Here is an 18,879-nt window from a genome sequence, read left to right on the forward strand (position 1 = left end):
AACACTTTCTTTAGAGCATCTAAAATGTTTCATTTTGAAATACAATCAAACCAAATACAATCAAACCAAAGTGTTCATTTGCATCCACAGTATGTGTGAGTGTGTGCGTGCATATACATGTCTACATAAGATTCCAGGACTCATCAAAAGCAGACTTGACAAAACATCGTTGCACTAGGCCCTTTCCTGAAAGTGCGCATGTAGATACTATAGGTTAATGATTGCTGTGGCACTAAAACACGCATCTGACAACTTTCTGCATGATGGAAACCTGTCACTCAAACCATTGAAACAGGATTTTGTCATATTATGCTAATATACCTTTAGAACTTTTATTTACAATTAAACTAAATATTGCCGAGAGTTCTAGAATGAAAATGCGTTTTTCACCCACCTCCTTTCTGCATATTTTCAATATTTTCAGTACAAAACTTGAATTACAGACAATTATGACACAGGTTATCAAACTGATGACTTCTGGATGAAGCACAGAAGTATAGGCAGAACAATTTTCAGATAATTTTATCTATTAAAATACTGAGCGAGTAATTTTAGACAGATGCCAAGGCTTACACTACATTTTGAAGTAGTTCAGCAAAAAGCCATATCAGCTAACAAAGCACATTACCAGCCCAATGGTACAGGGACATTGCATCTGTCAGAGATGCCAGTAACATTACTGGATTGTCCGTGAATGATGGGGATTAAGATGAACTGGCTGAGGGCCAGCATTCCTATCTCCAGAGAAGCCTCTTCCTGTGTGACTTCTGGTGGAGACCAGGAGCATTGCAGGTGACCTACTTTACAGGGTGAGTGGCAGAAGGTTGTGATGCCATTGCAAATGTCACTCCCTGAGCTAGTGTTTTGACCAGTTCTGAGCCACGTTTCATATCTCCACATAACATACAAGGTAGACTTCACGAGTACTAGGAGGCCCACCAGGTGATAGAGTTATACACTGAGAGTAGCTTGATTTTAAACTGGGGTTCCAGGGTGTGTGGACACAGTAAAGGGGCTAATCAGGTTAGGTAGCAAGAAGCATAAAATAAAATTTAAAAAGGCCTAAATTATGGGAGAGATTTGTTTTTAATCCTGTCCAGCCAGGTTAAGGATAGCCCATGAAGCATGTTTATGTTGGTAGTCACTGCTCAGAGTGAGAGTGATCAAGTAAATCCATGGTCAAACATGAAGATACGCACAATTTGTAAAATGCCAGAAATTACTATCTGAATTAATACATTCAGTAAATATTGTGAAACGTATATATTTTGGAAAGTACAAAGCAATTATCCCTTTCATGTAAAGGGACAGAGAATCTGACAGAAGCTAACTGAACTGCATGTAGCCCTTAGCTAGCAGAATAGACTCATAATACCACACCATGGGTAGTGTGATTTCAGAAGGAATGCACCAAGCCTTGCTGGATATGGATACGAGACCCTGGTTGATATAAAGGCTGAGATCTGTGTATAGTATTGTCTTTAAAAAAGGAAAAGCAAGTCACAGGAAATGAACAGAAACTCTGAAAAGGAAAACTTGCATGACTTGGCTTTGAGTTACCTGACTAACAACAAATGGCTTATAAAACGAGCCCTGCTTGAAATTAAGTGTCCTGCTGGAAAAGTAACCAGTAAAAAGTTAACTCCCGAGCCAAGCCCCAAATCAGTCATAGTGACTAGAAGTTTCCAATTAATCAGCTATTGATCAGACTTTATTACAATACCTGTCGTTGTTGGTCTTTCAGCTTTTTCCCGGTTAGCGGTCGCCACAGCAGAACTCCGGTCCGCTAATGATTGGCAGTAGATTTTCACGAACACCGAGTTGCCAGCTCGATGTCCAACCTTCAACGAAGGCACGCCCATTTACATATGTCTTTCGAACGCCCACCCAACTGCGGGGAGGACATTAATCTAGGCAAATTATACAATACAAGTAAAACACACAATAAAAGTTAAATACTTAAAACATATCTAAAAATGCTCTCACATAGGGAGGTGTAGAAATCTAATTAGAGGAATGGATTGTCTGAGCTGAACCCCAGCAGTTAATTTGAGGTCTATGTTATCAAGGACCATCTTAAAACACTGTACTTGAAGTACTTAAAGTAAATTTATTTTGTAGTCACTGCATTAGACCTGAGGTAATATGTCCTGGTCATTTGGGTTAGAAGAGGTACTAATCAGTCATGTGATCATGGCTTTGTGGTGAGATGGGTCTGATGGCTGGGACAAAGTCTGGAGAGACCATAAAAACCAAAACATTTAATGATGGTGTCCTCATATGCACCTCTCCTGTTGTTACAGTCTCAGTCTTAACACTTTATAAGATTTTGGCCTTATTTAGCCCCTAAGCAAATTAAAGAAAATTTGTTTTCATAGATCATTTATGCTTCATAGAGGTTGTTCTACATAGATGTTGTTCTCACTTTAAGTGTAAGCACGACAGGACTGATTTAAATTTTCCCTAGTGTTTTGCTATTTTTTGTACAGAGTTGAACTGATGTTGGTGTGAACAGTGCATCTTTACCACTCCCTACCTATCCAACAGTAAATGGCCACCAGACTTCATTGTGGTTGAGGGTCATACTGGTGTCAGTCCAATAACCATTACTTTTAGTATCTATGACTATGCAAGTGCAAGACAGGCAATGGGTATAACAGAGGATCAATATTAAAAATTGTTGGTAAACATGTACAGGTAAAAAAAAAAATATTGCCTCTGTAGTTCACACCAACATAAAACTGAGGTAAAAGTGCATTAATGATGCACCATAAAAGTATTCTATAAAATACAGCTTTCATCAGAGGCTACAAATGGCACCTACATGATACTGGTGTTAGTAATATTTGAAAGCTGTCACAGTCAAGATATGCTCTTACCAAACCAAGTACAGAGAAACTATAATGAAAGTAATACAGCTCTACAGCTAATAAGGAAACTCTAATCTCAGTAGCACTTGTATGTGGACCTTTGAAGCATTACTATTCTGACAATATTAACAATATATTTCCAAGAGATTCTGTCCATGTACAATCAACTTATGATCATTTGCCATAGAAGCATAGAAGCATGATGCCTGCATGTGCTTGGACGCTCACAAATTCTAGTAATAGGTCAAAGTAATTGGGGTGACTGCAAACTCCATGGTGCAGAAGGACAGAGCTCAAAGTATGGTGCAAATAACAAGAGTCTGAATAGTGGCTTGGGTACCTGTAGGAGCTGGTGACGGAGGATGGGAGTGAGCGGCTGTTGACAGCTCAGCCATCTTGGGTGGAGGGAGGCAGTTCTGGCTCACCACATGGGTCAAACCTAGCAGGAGCACTAGGTGTTGCACCCGTGGAGCAGAAGATTAGAGTCCACACTGACTGCATTTACACTCATAAGATGATGGAAATACAGCACGCAGAAGCACACTTCCTCTCAGGGAATACAGCACGCAGAGGCACACTTCCTGTCAGGAAGCAGCAATAGCAGAACTTGAAGAGCTACTGATAGGGGAAGGAGTACTCCTGGGGAAAGTAGACTGTCATACAGGACCAGTAAGCTGACATACTCTCTACCTCCTGACTCTTTCCAGGGGCAGAGACAGTTGGGATTCCTGGTCTGGAAAGAATGCACTCTGCATCACTGATCTAGCCTAGAAATGCCCAGTTCCCCCTGGAATGAACTGGCCAACTGAGTACGGTCAAAGTCATTGAACGAGGTGAGGTCCTGCAAAAAGCAAAATGATCACTAGACTTCAGATATTTAGGTAGACAGGATAAAGAGAGAATAAAAAGAAAAGGGTCATCATGTAGCAGAAAGGTACATTCTGGCCTCTATGTTGCTCATCAGATGCTAGGATGAATACACTTAGCTGAAAAATAAGTGTCAGTCTCCTGAATAAAATGAGCAACAGTTAATAAACTTCTGCTAGTACTGTCCATCCAGCACTGCTATGATAATTCCAATTAAATGTAGGCTACAAGAAGCTAAGTCACTCTAGGCTCAATTACCATTAAAGGAAATTGCAAAAAATTAGCCAAACAGTGGCAGAGTGCAGAACTACTCACTCAGCTAAACTTGGAGCAGAGCAGCACAGCTGACCATCTGGATACAGTAAAACACAAAGGCATACTGCAGCCAGGCACTGTGGAAGGATATAAAAGCTTATTGTTTAGCTCTAACATGGTGTTTGTCCTGTTAAAGTGTAGTATTCATGCCTGTCTGTCACTGCACCTATGTGTTGCCAGTCAGTGTATGAAAAAAAGTCATTCAAATGAGACAGTAATGAGATACAGATGAGGAATGCCTTAAATTTCTACTACAAAATTATGTAAATGAGGTTTTTCCCCCCATTTGCTTGCAATTCATAAAACACATTATGTGCCTGTACATTTAATAAGATATTTATGCATTGCAAAGTAGACAGAAAAGATGAGACTTTGCACAATCAGCAAAGATAATTTTTGTAGCATCCTGGATATTTCTCATTGTGAGTTGCTTGTCTCAACTGCATGCACTAAGCTGCATTCTCCAGCCAAGAATGCATAGGTATAGGCAAAGATGGGGTCCTTTTAACTTTACTGACCAAGACATCATGATTAGTTTAAAGCAGATAGGAATATTGGAAGGGCTTTAATAAATGTGTACAGCCCACAGAAAAGGACTGGGGGAATTCATGGTCTTACTACACCTGTAGACACCAGGGTATATACAGATCTCACTATACTTGTCATGAGGACATTCAAGAGAATCTGTGGGACATGTCAGGCATTTCTCAGGCTTCTGCTTCGAGAATACTTCATGTCCTTGACATACTCTCAGCACATGTGGATCAGCATATTTATCTGCCCATGTTACCTCAGAACAAACCAAGAGTAACTTCTATGGTCTGGCATGTTTTCCAGAGGTGCTTCACGCAATAGATTGCACCTATGTTGCCATTAGGGCCTCATCTGGACCATGAGGTAGTGACACCAGAAGAGGAAGGGCTACGATTCCATTAACTGCCAGGTAATGTGCGATGCATGGGGAGCATCATAAATGTGTTGGCCCAGCATCCTGGTAGTGATCATGATTCTCACATTCGGCACAAACACAACCATGGTAGGATATCCCTTGGTCACAGTGTTGTTTAGTGAAAGTCATCCCTTCATATTAGTTTCTGTAGGTAGAATTTGTAAAATGTTTTGCCAAGTATAACCCCCCCCCCCCCCTTTGTTATATCTCCTTCCTTTTTTTTCTTTTGGACGTGACAGACTGCTCACTTGAACCCTGCCTGATGACACCAGTCCATAACTCTGGGGAACCTGCCGAGGAATACTTCAGTGACCTGTCCCAGACAGAGATGGTCATTGAGCTAGTGTGTGGTCTGCTTAAAGTCTGTTTCCTTTGCCTGGATGAGTATGAGAGTGCCTTTCAGTATGAACGTGTTACTGAATGCAATATGTTTACCACCTGCTGCATTTTGGACTACATGATTATGCTTCGACCTGGTATTCAACTGCCCCATGGTGGCAGTGCAGTTGCCGTTATTGTTCCTCCAACCACTAAAGGTGATGGTTGTCAACAGCAGTGTCACAGGCTTGTGCACATTACATGGCTGCGCAGGCAAAGACATGGCATCTAGTCCACCAATGTGGGCCATGACATTCAGATAGTGGTACCCTTCTAATATCACAGATTAAACATGTTGCATGTAGTGTTATCTGTGGTCTGTGCTGTGTGATGCATGGCCTACTGTTAGTGCACATCAGACAGTTTATTCATTTAAGGAATTTTTTACACAATTAATCGATTGCAGTCTGTATTTTGTCCTATCCCAACTCCAATGCCTGTCAGCGGTTATCTGTATAGTTAGCAGTAAACACAGCAGTATAATGACTCATTTAAGTATTCTGGTCAGATAAAGTTATTCAAAAGTACAGTTTTGTAGTCCAGCTAGAGCAGGACTGTTTATATCGGTCACTTTTTTAGACTACTTTATTGCTGTGTGCTGCTTGCTCAGGAGACTGCACATCAGATTAGTTATTTTATTGACACCAATCCCATGTCATAAGAACTAGTAAAAGCCATCATTTGTGCAGTCCTGAGGGTGACGTAGCAACAGTGCTAGTTTCAATGGCAATATTTGTCACATCAGCGAATGCAAGGCCATACTTGTACAGCTCTTTTTCAGTGCTAATTGCAGTAATACTTTGCATACCAAAAGAACCTAGACAGTGTTTTTGTTTGCTTGTTTGTTTTTCTTCTGTATAAAACCACAGTTTTATCCATGCTGTAAGTAGTTATAGATTTATATCTATGACTGAGTTATCATTGCAGTCTGCAAGGTAATTATATACCCAAGGCCTCATACACAATCTCCTCTAATGATAGCGCATAGGATGGTCCTAGCAGTCATGAGCAAGTGCTGGTACAAGAGCTTGATGCTGCATTACTATGATGCTGTGATCTGCTAGATGCAGGAAAATGTCTTAGCGCTTATGACAGTGCTGTGGGACTGAGACATCATCAGTGAGGTTCTACCAGGTATTGCGGAAGGCTGACGAGTCCTGCCTACTGTCTTTTGCGTTATGTCACCTGTAGTTAATGTAGCACTACCTTGAGTATCACAAGGGATGTGGCCTACTCTGTCCCCACACATGTGGACATTTCCCTGTCCATGGTTGGCTGTGCTTCCTATGAGAGTCTGGCATGTCCTTACTTGTGAGCATAGATGTGGACATGGATACTGTATGTTCCACAATACTGTGCATGAAGATCATAGCATTGTCTCTAGCCTCCACCATTCCCATGTGATGATGAAACTCAGCATGTACACTATGCAGTACTCTAACCATCTTTATTTACCTGATGGACTATGGCAGTGGCTTTTGCTTGAACAATGTCACAGCACATCTGCTGTCTGTTGAGTGTGTGAGCCTGTGTCACTGCTTATCGAATTATGTATTTGATGTGGGGAGGGGATCCTGTCAGTTCACTGACTGCACAACTGTCCTTGGGCTGTGTTAAGAATAATACTTATGGTATATTTGTTGACAACCATTGTGCCCTCAACTTCAGCCTTATGCAGACAGTGGACTTGCATGCCTGTGTTGCTGAGCCTGTCCCACCAAGTCATTTTCTCTTTTCCTACACTGTGTGAAACATGCGTTTCCTTCCCCTACATCGCTGATGTCAGCCATTACTTAATTCCATGCCTTAGCTCTCTCTCTCTCTCTCTACCTGCTTTAGCCCCCTTTCCCACACAGATGTTTCACATATGTCCTGAAAGCATCCACTAAGGTGTGGTTATCTTCAGGAGTGAAGTTCTCTCCTGTGTCTTGATCTCTGCTGCATCAACATGTTGTAACCTGAATGCATTAATGGAAGGCCACAATTAAACCAGCTTTAGAGGGCAATCACATTGCAAAAGATCAGTAGTAGATATTGCAAGAGAGTATGGAACGTTATTTTTATTGCCCTCAGTTACTCTTTACAATTACATATGTAGTGTTGACAAAACCATGCTAATCAATTTCATGCTGCTACCCTGCCACTTTCTAACCCTCGCCAACAAAAGTAGATGCCAGAAAGTATCAAAATACATGTACACATCTGTCAAAAATAGCACCTTACACTTTCCCACTACTATGACTCTTAACATTGCCAAAAAAGGACAATTGCCATTTCTTACTGGTAAACTGCTTTTAATGAATTGTACCGATCTTGGTTTTCTAATATTTTTCAAGTATTATCTCTCTGTTAATTTCTTTTACTTTGTTTGCCCTTTCAACAGAATGTCAGCAAACAAACATGACTCAGCACAGTTCAGTTTGGTGTACTTCAAACCTATTGGCATATATTAGGGTTAATTCTGAAGCTTCTATGCAACTGAAGCTCAGCCAAGCTGAATGCTACAAACACCATTCTACAAGTGTGCATCTGGTTCAATAGGCATAAATTGACTTTGGCTTCTCTTGGACAAGTTGCTTTGAAGGTACTGAGTGCGAGAATAAGCATCAGCTTATTGCAGTTCTCAAGCACATCAAACTATGCCATTCCTTTGGGATATGCAGGTTGGATATTAACAGTTGGTAGAGCTTTATTTATTTTATTCTAACATACTAATGTATCCCCAAGACTCATACAACACACCTTACAAATTACTATTAAAGACTCACTTGAAAAAGGGACACCCAAAACCTGAAGCTTATTAATGAACAGCTTTAACATAATTAAGAATTACTGCATCATAAAAACACATGTTATGCTATAAACATGAAAGTTTTAACATTTAAGTAACAAAAGCAGCAATAGTACTGACAAAAAAACACCTTAAAATTCATGTGACTGCCCCAATCTACTTAGTAAACCAACCTTGACAAGGTTATCAGTTCCATAGGTACTATCCCTATATTGCTGCATGCGTTGGCCATGCTGATGTCACACCTTACCTCCTCTTATCCCCTTGTTCTGCATTGACATACTTCATTTTTTACTGGCAATTTTTAAGATGGTATCTTTAAAAGTTCAGGGTCAATCCCAAAGCTGGCTTGAAAAAGACCAAGATCCTCCACTGCCTGCTGCAGGAGTCATACCTGTGCAAGCTGTAGTAGGTTCTGAATGGAAAAAGGTGAATATCAGACAGGAGTTGGAGGAACACCTGTCATTCCTGACAAGGATTCCCCCACTGCAGGCAGCAGTGTTAGCACTGATATGATGACCTACAGAGGTATAGGGAAGACCAGTTGGGGCTGTGGTTATCACAGATGCAGGAGATTAGGCCAGAATTCTCTAGTAGGTATTTTACTTACATATTCAGTAGTTTAAACTGCAGAAAAATGTATTTTTTCAGCTATAACTAAGTTAAGTAAATGCAGACATGTGCAGCTGAGTGTGTATGTACACACACATGTCTGTGCAAGCATGCGTGTGAATTCTTTCTGTGTGTATGTGACTGACCATAAAAAACTAATGCATTTGCTGTAAAGTATGCAGACAGAATGAATGAAGGCTTAATTCATTTCAGCATTGTTAGTGTCAGCCAGAAATTAGATTGTGCCAGGATATTGATGTACAAACTATATATGTTTTTCTGAAGTATGTAACTTCTTTCCGGAAAACTTGTTGCACATATAAAATGACCTAGAAGACCTAGCCATCATACCTTAGGCAGAGTGGAGGATGGGACAAAGCAGCAAGTGCATAAGTTGCATACAACTTCTTGCCGGCTGTACTAAATTTTAACTGCTAACTAGGGAGTCGTATGCCTTACGGGTAGATGAAAATGTATCGACTCAGAAACACACAAATAAGCAATGCATAGAATATTGCAAATTAGAATGGTCAAGAATAGGTTCTTGTTAAAAATAGCAGCCTGTAAAGGAATGTACTTTTGTCATTAAAAGCAGTCTAGCAATAGGAAACCTATCCTCCACCCCTCCTCAGCCACTCGGGGCTCTCAGTGTATCAAAAGACAGGAGCAGAGTACATCCTGTAGTAAAAAATATAGTTAGGAAAGGAAAAATCGTCAGGGAATAAGCAGAGCAGGTGCCACTTTTAGTATTTTGCATTACTCCAGCAAGGCCTACTGTATTGTTTACTTACAGCATCCATTGTATCACATCTACTCGAAAAGGCAGGTTAGGAGAGGAAAAAAAAAGATACGATCCACAGCTGTGCACACACGTGTAACAATCCACGGCTGTGCACACACGTGCAACAATCCACGGCTGTGCACACACGTGCAACAATCCACGGCTGTGCACACACGTGTAACAATCCACGGCTGTGCACACACGTGTAACAATCCACGGCTGTGCACACACGTGTAACAATCCACGGCTGTGCACACACGTGTAACAATCCACGGCTGTGCACACACGTGTAACAATCCACGGCTGTGCACACACGTGTAACAATCCACGGCTGTGCACACACGTGTAACAATCCACGGCTGTGCACACATGTATAGCATATTTAAACAAGTATGCATTCATTTTCTCCTTATTTCTGTAGCCAAGGAAGAGCGCAATTATAAAGAACAGCCTCAGAGGAGGCTGAAACGTTTGACAGAAGACATGAGCACTAATCATTTTATTAAATACATATAAAAAGTCATACATTATCCGTTCCCTTCTGTAGCAAAAAAGTGAAGGTACCAAGTTAAATTTGTTGTTAAACTCTTTCAAATATTAATAGCAATCTGAATAGCATTGCACAGATAATTAAGTACCATTTGTCAGCAGTATTAGTCAGTGTAATATGTAGTACAAATTCATGCAGTAAATCTGCTTAATAAATATTTACTATTCACTCTCAATAAAATATTTAGCAGCAAGTTGAGTCCTTTTCTCCATTTGCCTCTCTTGCCTCTTTCTCCTTCTTTAGTTTATTTTTTCCATTTTTTTATGTTCCCTTTTCCAGAAGTCTAAAGATCTCAGGAACAACCAACCTCTTGCCTCCCAAATCAGGGACCAATCACCATCTCCCTGTACCTGTTTGGAGTGTTCTTTATAGAGTTACAGAAGTTAATCTGGTCACATGGGAACCAGAGTGTGTCACAGCATGGAAAGCTGTTAATGGAGCAAGCTGCAGGACCTGATTTTGGATGCAGTTGTGCAAGCAGTGGAGAGATGCTTTAAACCAGTGTATGGCCTCCTTCATTTGGTTATACACTCTACCTGGTCAGCTCTGTCCATTAAGCTGCCAGAGACCTTCACCCCCAACATCACCAGGATATCACTGCAGTACATCAGGCCGTGGGAATAATTGAGGTCCTCTAGATGGGGGTGAGAACTGTTCCAACTCCTCCTCTCGCCTGCCCTTTTGTGTCTATCGCCTGTATGTGTTGTACCCCTCCCCCCACTACAGGCACGCCATAGTGTTCCTATCGGTCTTAATTTTATGTGGTCCTTCCTCAACTTCCTTGTTTTATAAAAAAAAATGAAAACTGGGGGATGGGGTGTCTATTGCCCACCAAATAGATAATACCCTTTCTCTCCTACCTCTCAAACAACTGTCTTGATGTCTTCCTTTTGGTGCACCCACTTTCTTTCCCATACCATCTCATCCCCTTTCCAGCCTTATAAAGACCTCAGTCATTATGTCAACTAAAAATGCTGAAAGCATATACCTTGTCATCCTTTCTTTAAATTCAGTTTTACACAGCTGCACTTAGCACTGATCTCCATAACCGAGCACCAGTAATAAACGCAGGCTTGCACAAGTTTCTTACTCAACTCTTAGTTATGAAAATAGTTGAAAGTAGTCTAGGTATTTGTGAATGCAATAATTTTAGTGGAAAATGACAAGTTTTAATCCATTTTCTCAACTTACAAACAGTCCAAAAGTTTGAGCATTTCTATGGAGGCCTCCAGTTTCACATAGTCAGCACCATTAAGTAGCACTGAATGTATCTGAGTAAAGATATAGTGGCACTCATTTGGCTTTAACACACATACAAACTGTGGCACTACAAATACCACCCTTAGATTTACTGGCCCAAAGCAGGAAGTATGTTACAGTATAATCTGAGTGGTCAGTGTAAGGACACTGTAACTTAATACAATCAGGGTGGGACACATCCTCAGCTAAACCCATTCACTCTACCACAGCAACTTTTGTTATTTTCACCTTGTCTCTCAACTGATCCAAACCTTTATTAAAGAAAAAAGTAACCACATACATTGTACTATGTGATGTTAGCTCAGCTAGAAAAAAATTACTTTAGTGCTACGGCCATTCAGACTTTTCAGCAAACAATGGCAAATGAAAAAAAAAATCCAATTTATGAACATGTATGCCTAGGGGGCTTTACAGTTAAGCACAATTAAGCAGACACAAAAATGAATATATTCATTTGGCAGTTCTAGAGTTTATAAAACACTGACCACTTCTTAATTAGATCCTGAACTAATAAAACGCAGTCTGAAAAGCAACCATTCGACCTGGAAATTATTTATTAAGTATTACTGTTTGCATTTGATTATGTTCCAGCACATAAATGACAATCAGTTATGAAACTAAGTACTTCATCTGCCACTTGCGCCTTGGAACATAATCAAATGCAATCAGTTATGACAAGAATAATTCCAAGTTCTTTCTACTGCAGTAACACAGCGAGCATGTGTACCTTTTAGTAATGCTACAAAAATAAACTTTTCTATGCCCTAGGTCTCCATGGAGTAAAGCTCTAACTACCTTAATGGCAACATTTTTGCCAGTTTTATAGCTGCCTGGGATGATCCCAGTGCAATGAATCAAAGTTTTGAATGTCTGGCTTTTGGCGACTATTAGATGAGCTGGTTCAACTGATCATTCTATTGATGTGGGATGTGTACAGCTTCCACAAATTAATTAGTTAAGAACGTGTACATAATGCAAGTACGGTGAGGACACAAGTTAAAATGACAGAAAAATGTTTAGAAAACTAGATTTTAAATAATGTAACAAACAAAAGCTTCAGGGGAATACGTATTGAAATGAACAAACCAAATGAACAAACCAAATTACCCTTGGGAAGGTTCAAACCTGAAGATTCAAATCTAGTGTTAATACATAAAACTGCAGATACTGTGTTCTGTGCAAGACAAACGTACATTTATAAAAAGATTAGGAAGAGAGAGAGAACAAAATAGCGTGCCTCCATTTTGGATGGCGTGTGTGCTTCGAATAATCAAAGGCATGCGTGCGTACACGCACATACACACAATTTTGTCACGTGAACTTCAGTCAGTTAGCAGCTAATGCTTGTTGGTGTAAGCAACTAAAACCTCTGACTGATACAACTGCTGTAGAAAACAGCATGGTCTGGATGTGAAGGGCTTAGTCACAGAACCTCACTTTACCCCCAAGCAGCTTTGTTTCTAATTCCCTCATCTCCCACAATGCCGTAGCTCTACAAAGTAAAGGGATAATGAGTCACCAAAAAATGAATGTTCTGAAGTTTTTCTGGCAAATTGTTACAAATCTTGATTCTAGCAACACAAATATGGGCTGGTCACATTTTTTTCATTCCTTAAAGTACATTAGTTATCTCCCTATGCAGCTTTCTTTTTCCCAAAACTTAATTTCTAATAATGCTGTAGTTGAAGTTTAATTTCTACAACTGGGAAGAGGTGTGTGTGCGCGCGCATGTGTGTGTGTGTGTGTGTGTGTGCACGTGCATGTATGGGTGCGTGTGCATGCATGTATGGGTGCGTGCGCGTACATGTATGGGTGCGTGCGCGCGCATGTATGTGTGTGCGTGTGCATGTATGGGTGCATGCGCGCATGTATGTGTGCGCGCGCATGTATGGGTGTGTGCGCGCGCATGTATGGGTGCGTGTGCACGCATGTGTGTGTGTGTGTGTGTGTGTGTGTGTGTGTGTGCGCATGTATGTGTGTGCGTGCGTGTGTGTGTGCACCTGTATATGTATGTGTACATGTATATGTGTGTTATGTGTGTGTGTATGTGTGTTTTTAATGTTATAGTTTCGTCTCTTTCTATATGGACATACCACAACATATCATTAAATCTTCACAGACAGTGATTCACATATAGCTGCAGAGCATTTTTGTTAAATAAAAATGGTTACTTCTTTACAAGAGATAGCACTTGCTTATGCCATGGTTTCTTTCTATAGCATCACATGCAATAATTTTCAAAACAAGGTATTCCACTTATAATACCTAGCAACATACCTTTCCAGGAAGTAAGGTCTCTTGTAACTGCAGACAGCATGGAGAAATACTAGCCAGTATATTAACATGGTCATTTACTGATCAGGTCACTCTCACACCAGCATTCAATGCCAATGCCAGTCAGACTTGCATAAGCCCCACCAGTGGTTCGGAAACTATAAAACTATAAACTACTTCTTCACCCCCATCAAGACCAAAACTATGCTTTTTGGAATGACACATCAAATTCAACAAGCACCTGATTATCTTTGACCTACACATCCATTCCATAGAGACATTTCACATTTCCTGTCTACAAGATACAATGCAGTCCACATCACCAAAAAGTCATACATAACAAATCTATGGATTTTCTGATATAGTGATTATTTTACATTCATTAACCAAGTGAATTAGTCCACAGACCCTCTTCAACCACAACTCAACTCTAGAATAGCAAACAGTACACCGAAAAGTCAACAAAACAGTGATATGGTTTGCGCAGCAGACAGCAGAGCATTGAAGCAAACACCACCGTACAGTAAATGAAGACATAATTGTAACCACTTAAAATATATACATAAATATATACATATGGCTGTAGGACACCCGATCGAGTGGATAGTACGTCAACACCTGTCTGGTCAACAGATGTGGGATATCGATAATCCCCTGGTAGGGGAATATTCCCTTTCACTTGGGATTGTGCAATCTCAAAGCTAGTATATATAATTAGCAGAGAGTATGGGGGTGCAGGGGGGCTAGATCCCTGGCCATTGGTTTAGTCTGCTCTGGGGTAATCCCAGAGCATGCACAGAAAGTGTCGATACTGGCAACTTTAACATTATGACTTCTCTACTTGGTGTTGGCACATGCTCCATTCAATCCACTGCCCTACATTTATATTATATATCAGGAATAATAGCAGACATGCTCAGCACACCAAAGACAGGTAGCTGCATTATGATACATAAATATCAAAGTATGAACATGAATTCAGTGATTGAAACAATGTTGCCAGCTGATTCCAAGTACTGCTAAGCTCTGTGTGCTACTAAACTCTACATTCAAGTAAAATAATTCCAGCCAATGTATATACAGGTACATGCAATGACAAAGGTTTGTCAGTTTGCTCTAAACGTTGCCAAGCTTAGGGCTGCGAAGATGTGGTACTGTACTTCCGAAGTTAGTCATCAGCAAGAATTTTAATGATTGATGCTATATTTTGTTAACTGGAATACCTAAGCATTTACATTAACTTTCTTAAAATAAATGTACTTTCTTTAATATAATTAATAAATTAAGGACATATCCTGTTATTACTGCTATTATATTATTTTGGGATACTGTTCCAAAAGGAAGTACCATTTTTTTTAAACCTTTTCCAGTAGCTAACAGTTTGAAAGGTGGTCTGATTAGCTTTGTAGCTTCCTGATGTCATAAATTATATTTCTGGCCTTTAATAACAATCTTCTTCATAAATGGTGAAAAGTAATTCAAATGCAAGACTATTAAGAAGCAGAGAGGCTCTAACTGTGACTGGTAACCATCTGTTGCTATTCCGGATATTACATTGATGCGTTGTGCAGTTGGCAAAATGGTAAAGAACAGTTATTTTGTTTTCTGTGGTCCAAATGAGTAGCATATTTTATGGGTAGTTATGAATTATGATGGGTGGGCATATTCCATTCTAAAGAGCAACACTTTTAAAAGACATTTTCACGAATTGTTGTAGATTGTTAACCCAAGTTTCATCATGAAGGTTAAAGGAAAGATTTTAATTTAAGGTAAGCCTTATGTATTTTTGCTTCTTGGTCCAAAGAAGGGAGGCATGGAAGGAATGCACCATCCACTTGCTTATGTATGAGAGAACTAAGCCAAGCCTATGTGCAGGCATAGTAAACACATGGTGTGATCTGTTGATGAATAGATACAGTACCAGAATGCCAGGGAAAAAAAAGTATAATATTGAAAATTATTCCTTAAGTGGCTTACCAGAATGTACCAAATGCATTACCTGGAATAGCTAAAATAGTTTAAACTTTGTTAGGTACCTAAAGTAATGGGATAGTTTAAACCTTGTTAAGTACCTAAAGTAATGGGAAAACTACATATAAACTGAAGGTTATTCACCTTAACATACAGAAATATTACTCAAACAAGACCAATCCGGGCCTGTTTTGGGGGAGGCCCAAGACAGACAATCTGTGTGCTTAAAACTTTAACTAGTCTGTGTTATTGTTATATGGGATCAGGCTAAGTACAGAAGGATACCAATTAATCTGTGTATCTAACAAATACTGCAAATAAATATTAAAAGAAAATATACTGTATGGAGGGGGTGTTCGGAGAAGCTCTGCTTCTTTATAACTTGTACATATTTTTATGGGGCTCATATCTGGAGGAGCCCCATGGATTTTCCTAGAACGTGAAGGTAGTTTGTTATTACACAGCCTAAGAACCAAGTCCTTAGAGCATGCATCTCTGCAGGATGGTGTCCTTAGAGAAGATGAACAGTCAAAAAATCCTCCAGCTTCCGATACAACCCACAACACCTACCTGTGCAGGACACTTCAGCCCAATCCAGTCATCCTGAAAGCTGATCCTCCAATGAGTACTGAGCCCAACAGGATTAGGAATCCTTTTCAAAAAGAGTTTAAATTCATCACATAAATAAAGCAGTAGGATGGAAACAGACTTGTGCATCAAAGGAGCACAGTTCATCATTAGAAGATTGGGTCTGAATAATAGAAAGACTAAGGAGATGACCCAAGTTCAGCGAGTCTCACTTTATGTCCATGTCTTCATTAATCTGTTCTGGGAGCTTTTTCTTTTTAAAGGCTAATTTTGCAACTCTTGGTAGGTGAAACTAATTTCATTGGGACATGAATAACTCATTTGGAGTCTATAATTTTTTTGAGCTACAACTAGCATTTCAATTTTTTTATAATCAATCACATTTAAGACCAGTTTTTAAGATGAACAGGAAAATAACCATAAGCAATTAGCATTACCAAGAGTCTTTTTGAGATTGATAAAGTATTAAATTATGTAGGTATTCAGTGCTTTTTATACATTAGCTCATAATAGCTCTGCAGATGATATATTAATTACTTACATTTTAGCAGATTGTGTGCCCTCCCGAGATGAAAATTTTTACATGACTTAACATTACTTGATGTGGTACGGGTTGTCATATTTCTCTTCATACTCTGTACAAGAAAATGTTTTGTCAGGGATACCACTGCTGGTGATGTGTGTCCATGCGTGTGTAGTTACTGAATGCAGACAAAAAAATAGTTATTTTTGGAGCATGTGAAAAATGTTCAGAATGGTTTGCAGTTAACTTGCCTACAATCATGTATTCACTCTGTACTCAGATTTTTTTTTCTAAACATGGTAAAGCTACAAGACTTCATAGGATAAAGTTAATAAAAATGAACATATAATAGGATATTTCAGTCCTCACTTGCCATCTATATTTCAATGCTACTGAAAATGTTTCACTCGGGATTTTTTTTTTTTTTTTGGGGGGGGGGGGGTAATTACCTGCATGCCAACAAACAGTAGGGCCAGCATTTTAATAACTAATGTTATATATATTCTGTAGGGCTGCATTTATACTCAAATTAACAAACACAGACTAATGCAGATTACATAAATGAAACATTTCTTATTCAGTCACCTCCTTCACAATCCACTTAATCACCATCAGTACAAATGGAACAAATTCCAGCCTTTTCCAGTTGTAATTATAATGCCCACTAGTAGATCATTGTTTTGCTAAATTTTCAAGACAAAACTGCATAAGATTTGTATACTTCAAATAATTCTATCAGGAAGGTGCTGTTTTAAAGTCATGTCTTCCTTATTGTGCTGATATAATTCAAAACAGCACTGCTGTTGGAACCAATACATTCTGTACTGATAAAATGGTTCCTTTTGGAGGATCCTTAGTGCATTTATCCTAGCACTGTGCATTCTTATACACTAAAACAGCTTGCACCAATAATATTAGTTTCTAAGGAGTTGAAGACTGGTCCCACATTGGAGATTACAGCACATTAACAGTCAGTTATATTCCTGCTCAGAAGTCACACATACATTCCAAATGCATCTAACAGCATGCACGCAGGAAGAGGGTTATGCCTACCAGCTATATATTTTAGGCTAGCATTTGAGCCTTTATTCACCACCTAGAAACTTTGTAACTTTGGGGGGAGTCACTATTAGACCAAAACTCCCAAAATGTTTTGGGAGATGCACTTATGCTCAATAAGTCTTGTGTGGCTAAAAAGACGTAGAAAATGTGCTTTAAGAAAACATGTGCATTTTCTGTTACTTTAACCAGGTTGAGAATCACCCCCTCCCCCACTATCCAGCTGATGCATTCAGTACCTTTGCTTTTCCATCATAGCATGCTACACTAAAACATACAAATCTTTTTTATTGGTACAATTAGGTATACAGTGTGGATCACACCTAACTACATTAAAAAAATCATTAAATTCCAAAAATAGGAAAAGTAACTTTGTGACCCTAAGATAAAGTGAATGAAGTCCTCCATACCCACCTCCCCCTGTAGATTCTTTGCTGCCTGCTCACACTTACACATTATAATATTCAACAAGCTTGAACAACTTTGGGGGGAGTTTTTAAAATTCATTGAAATAGACAATCAGTGCACTAAGACTCAATGAACCATACAATTAATGAAGATTAGCCTTTTGGTAACTAGACTAATTGCCATAGTAGTGAAAGGCAAAACTCGGGTACCAGACAATCAGCTGTAACCAGCAAAGATAATTCATTATTGTTTTTATTCTCTAGGTAGTACCTGCTTGTCAGTCTTGCAATGCAAATCTTAAGAACCAGACCACCAGGAAACACAGCGAAGAACAGCAGAGTTCAGCAAAGTTGCTAGTTGAATAAATCCAGGAACAAATGTGATAGTTGTAATAAATCCATGTACAGGAACCAGAAGATTAATACCAAAGTTTAATAAAAACACAATTAATTTAAGTGCTTTCATCCAAGACAATTAAGAACTTCAGAATACTACAAACCTTAAAATACACTGCTTAGATGCTAGTTTTTAAAAGATCTGATGCCGTCCAAGCTAGTTAAACAATTAAGTGAAGTTAAAGTGAAAGCACCTTATATGTACATCTAAAATGTAACATTTGACATTAAAAATGCGTAGCCTAAAAATATTGAAAATGTTATTTTACAGCTATATAAAGTGTTGGA

At 39.3% G+C, this 18,879-nt stretch overlaps 1 protein-coding gene across 1 annotated transcript in view; it reads left to right on the forward strand.

Annotated features, from left to right (window-relative positions):
• The window catches only part of LOC122787867 (histone-lysine N-methyltransferase, H3 lysine-79 specific-like), a 172,759-nt gene extending 162,680 nt beyond the window's left edge, over positions 1–10,079 (forward strand). Inside the window, exon 3 of the mRNA XM_044054783.1 lies at positions 9,985–10,079. Coding sequence (XP_043910718.1) covers positions 9,985–10,079 — 95 coding nt within the window. The remainder of the gene's footprint in view (positions 1–9,984) is intronic.
• The last annotated feature ends 8,800 nt before the right edge of the window (positions 10,080–18,879 follow it).

Source organism: Protopterus annectens, chromosome 13.part0 (assembly GCF_019279795.1).
Source record: "Protopterus annectens isolate FY-2018-M chromosome 13.part0, PAN1.0, whole genome shotgun sequence".
Classification (NCBI taxonomy): domain Eukaryota; kingdom Metazoa; phylum Chordata; order Ceratodontiformes; family Protopteridae; genus Protopterus; species Protopterus annectens.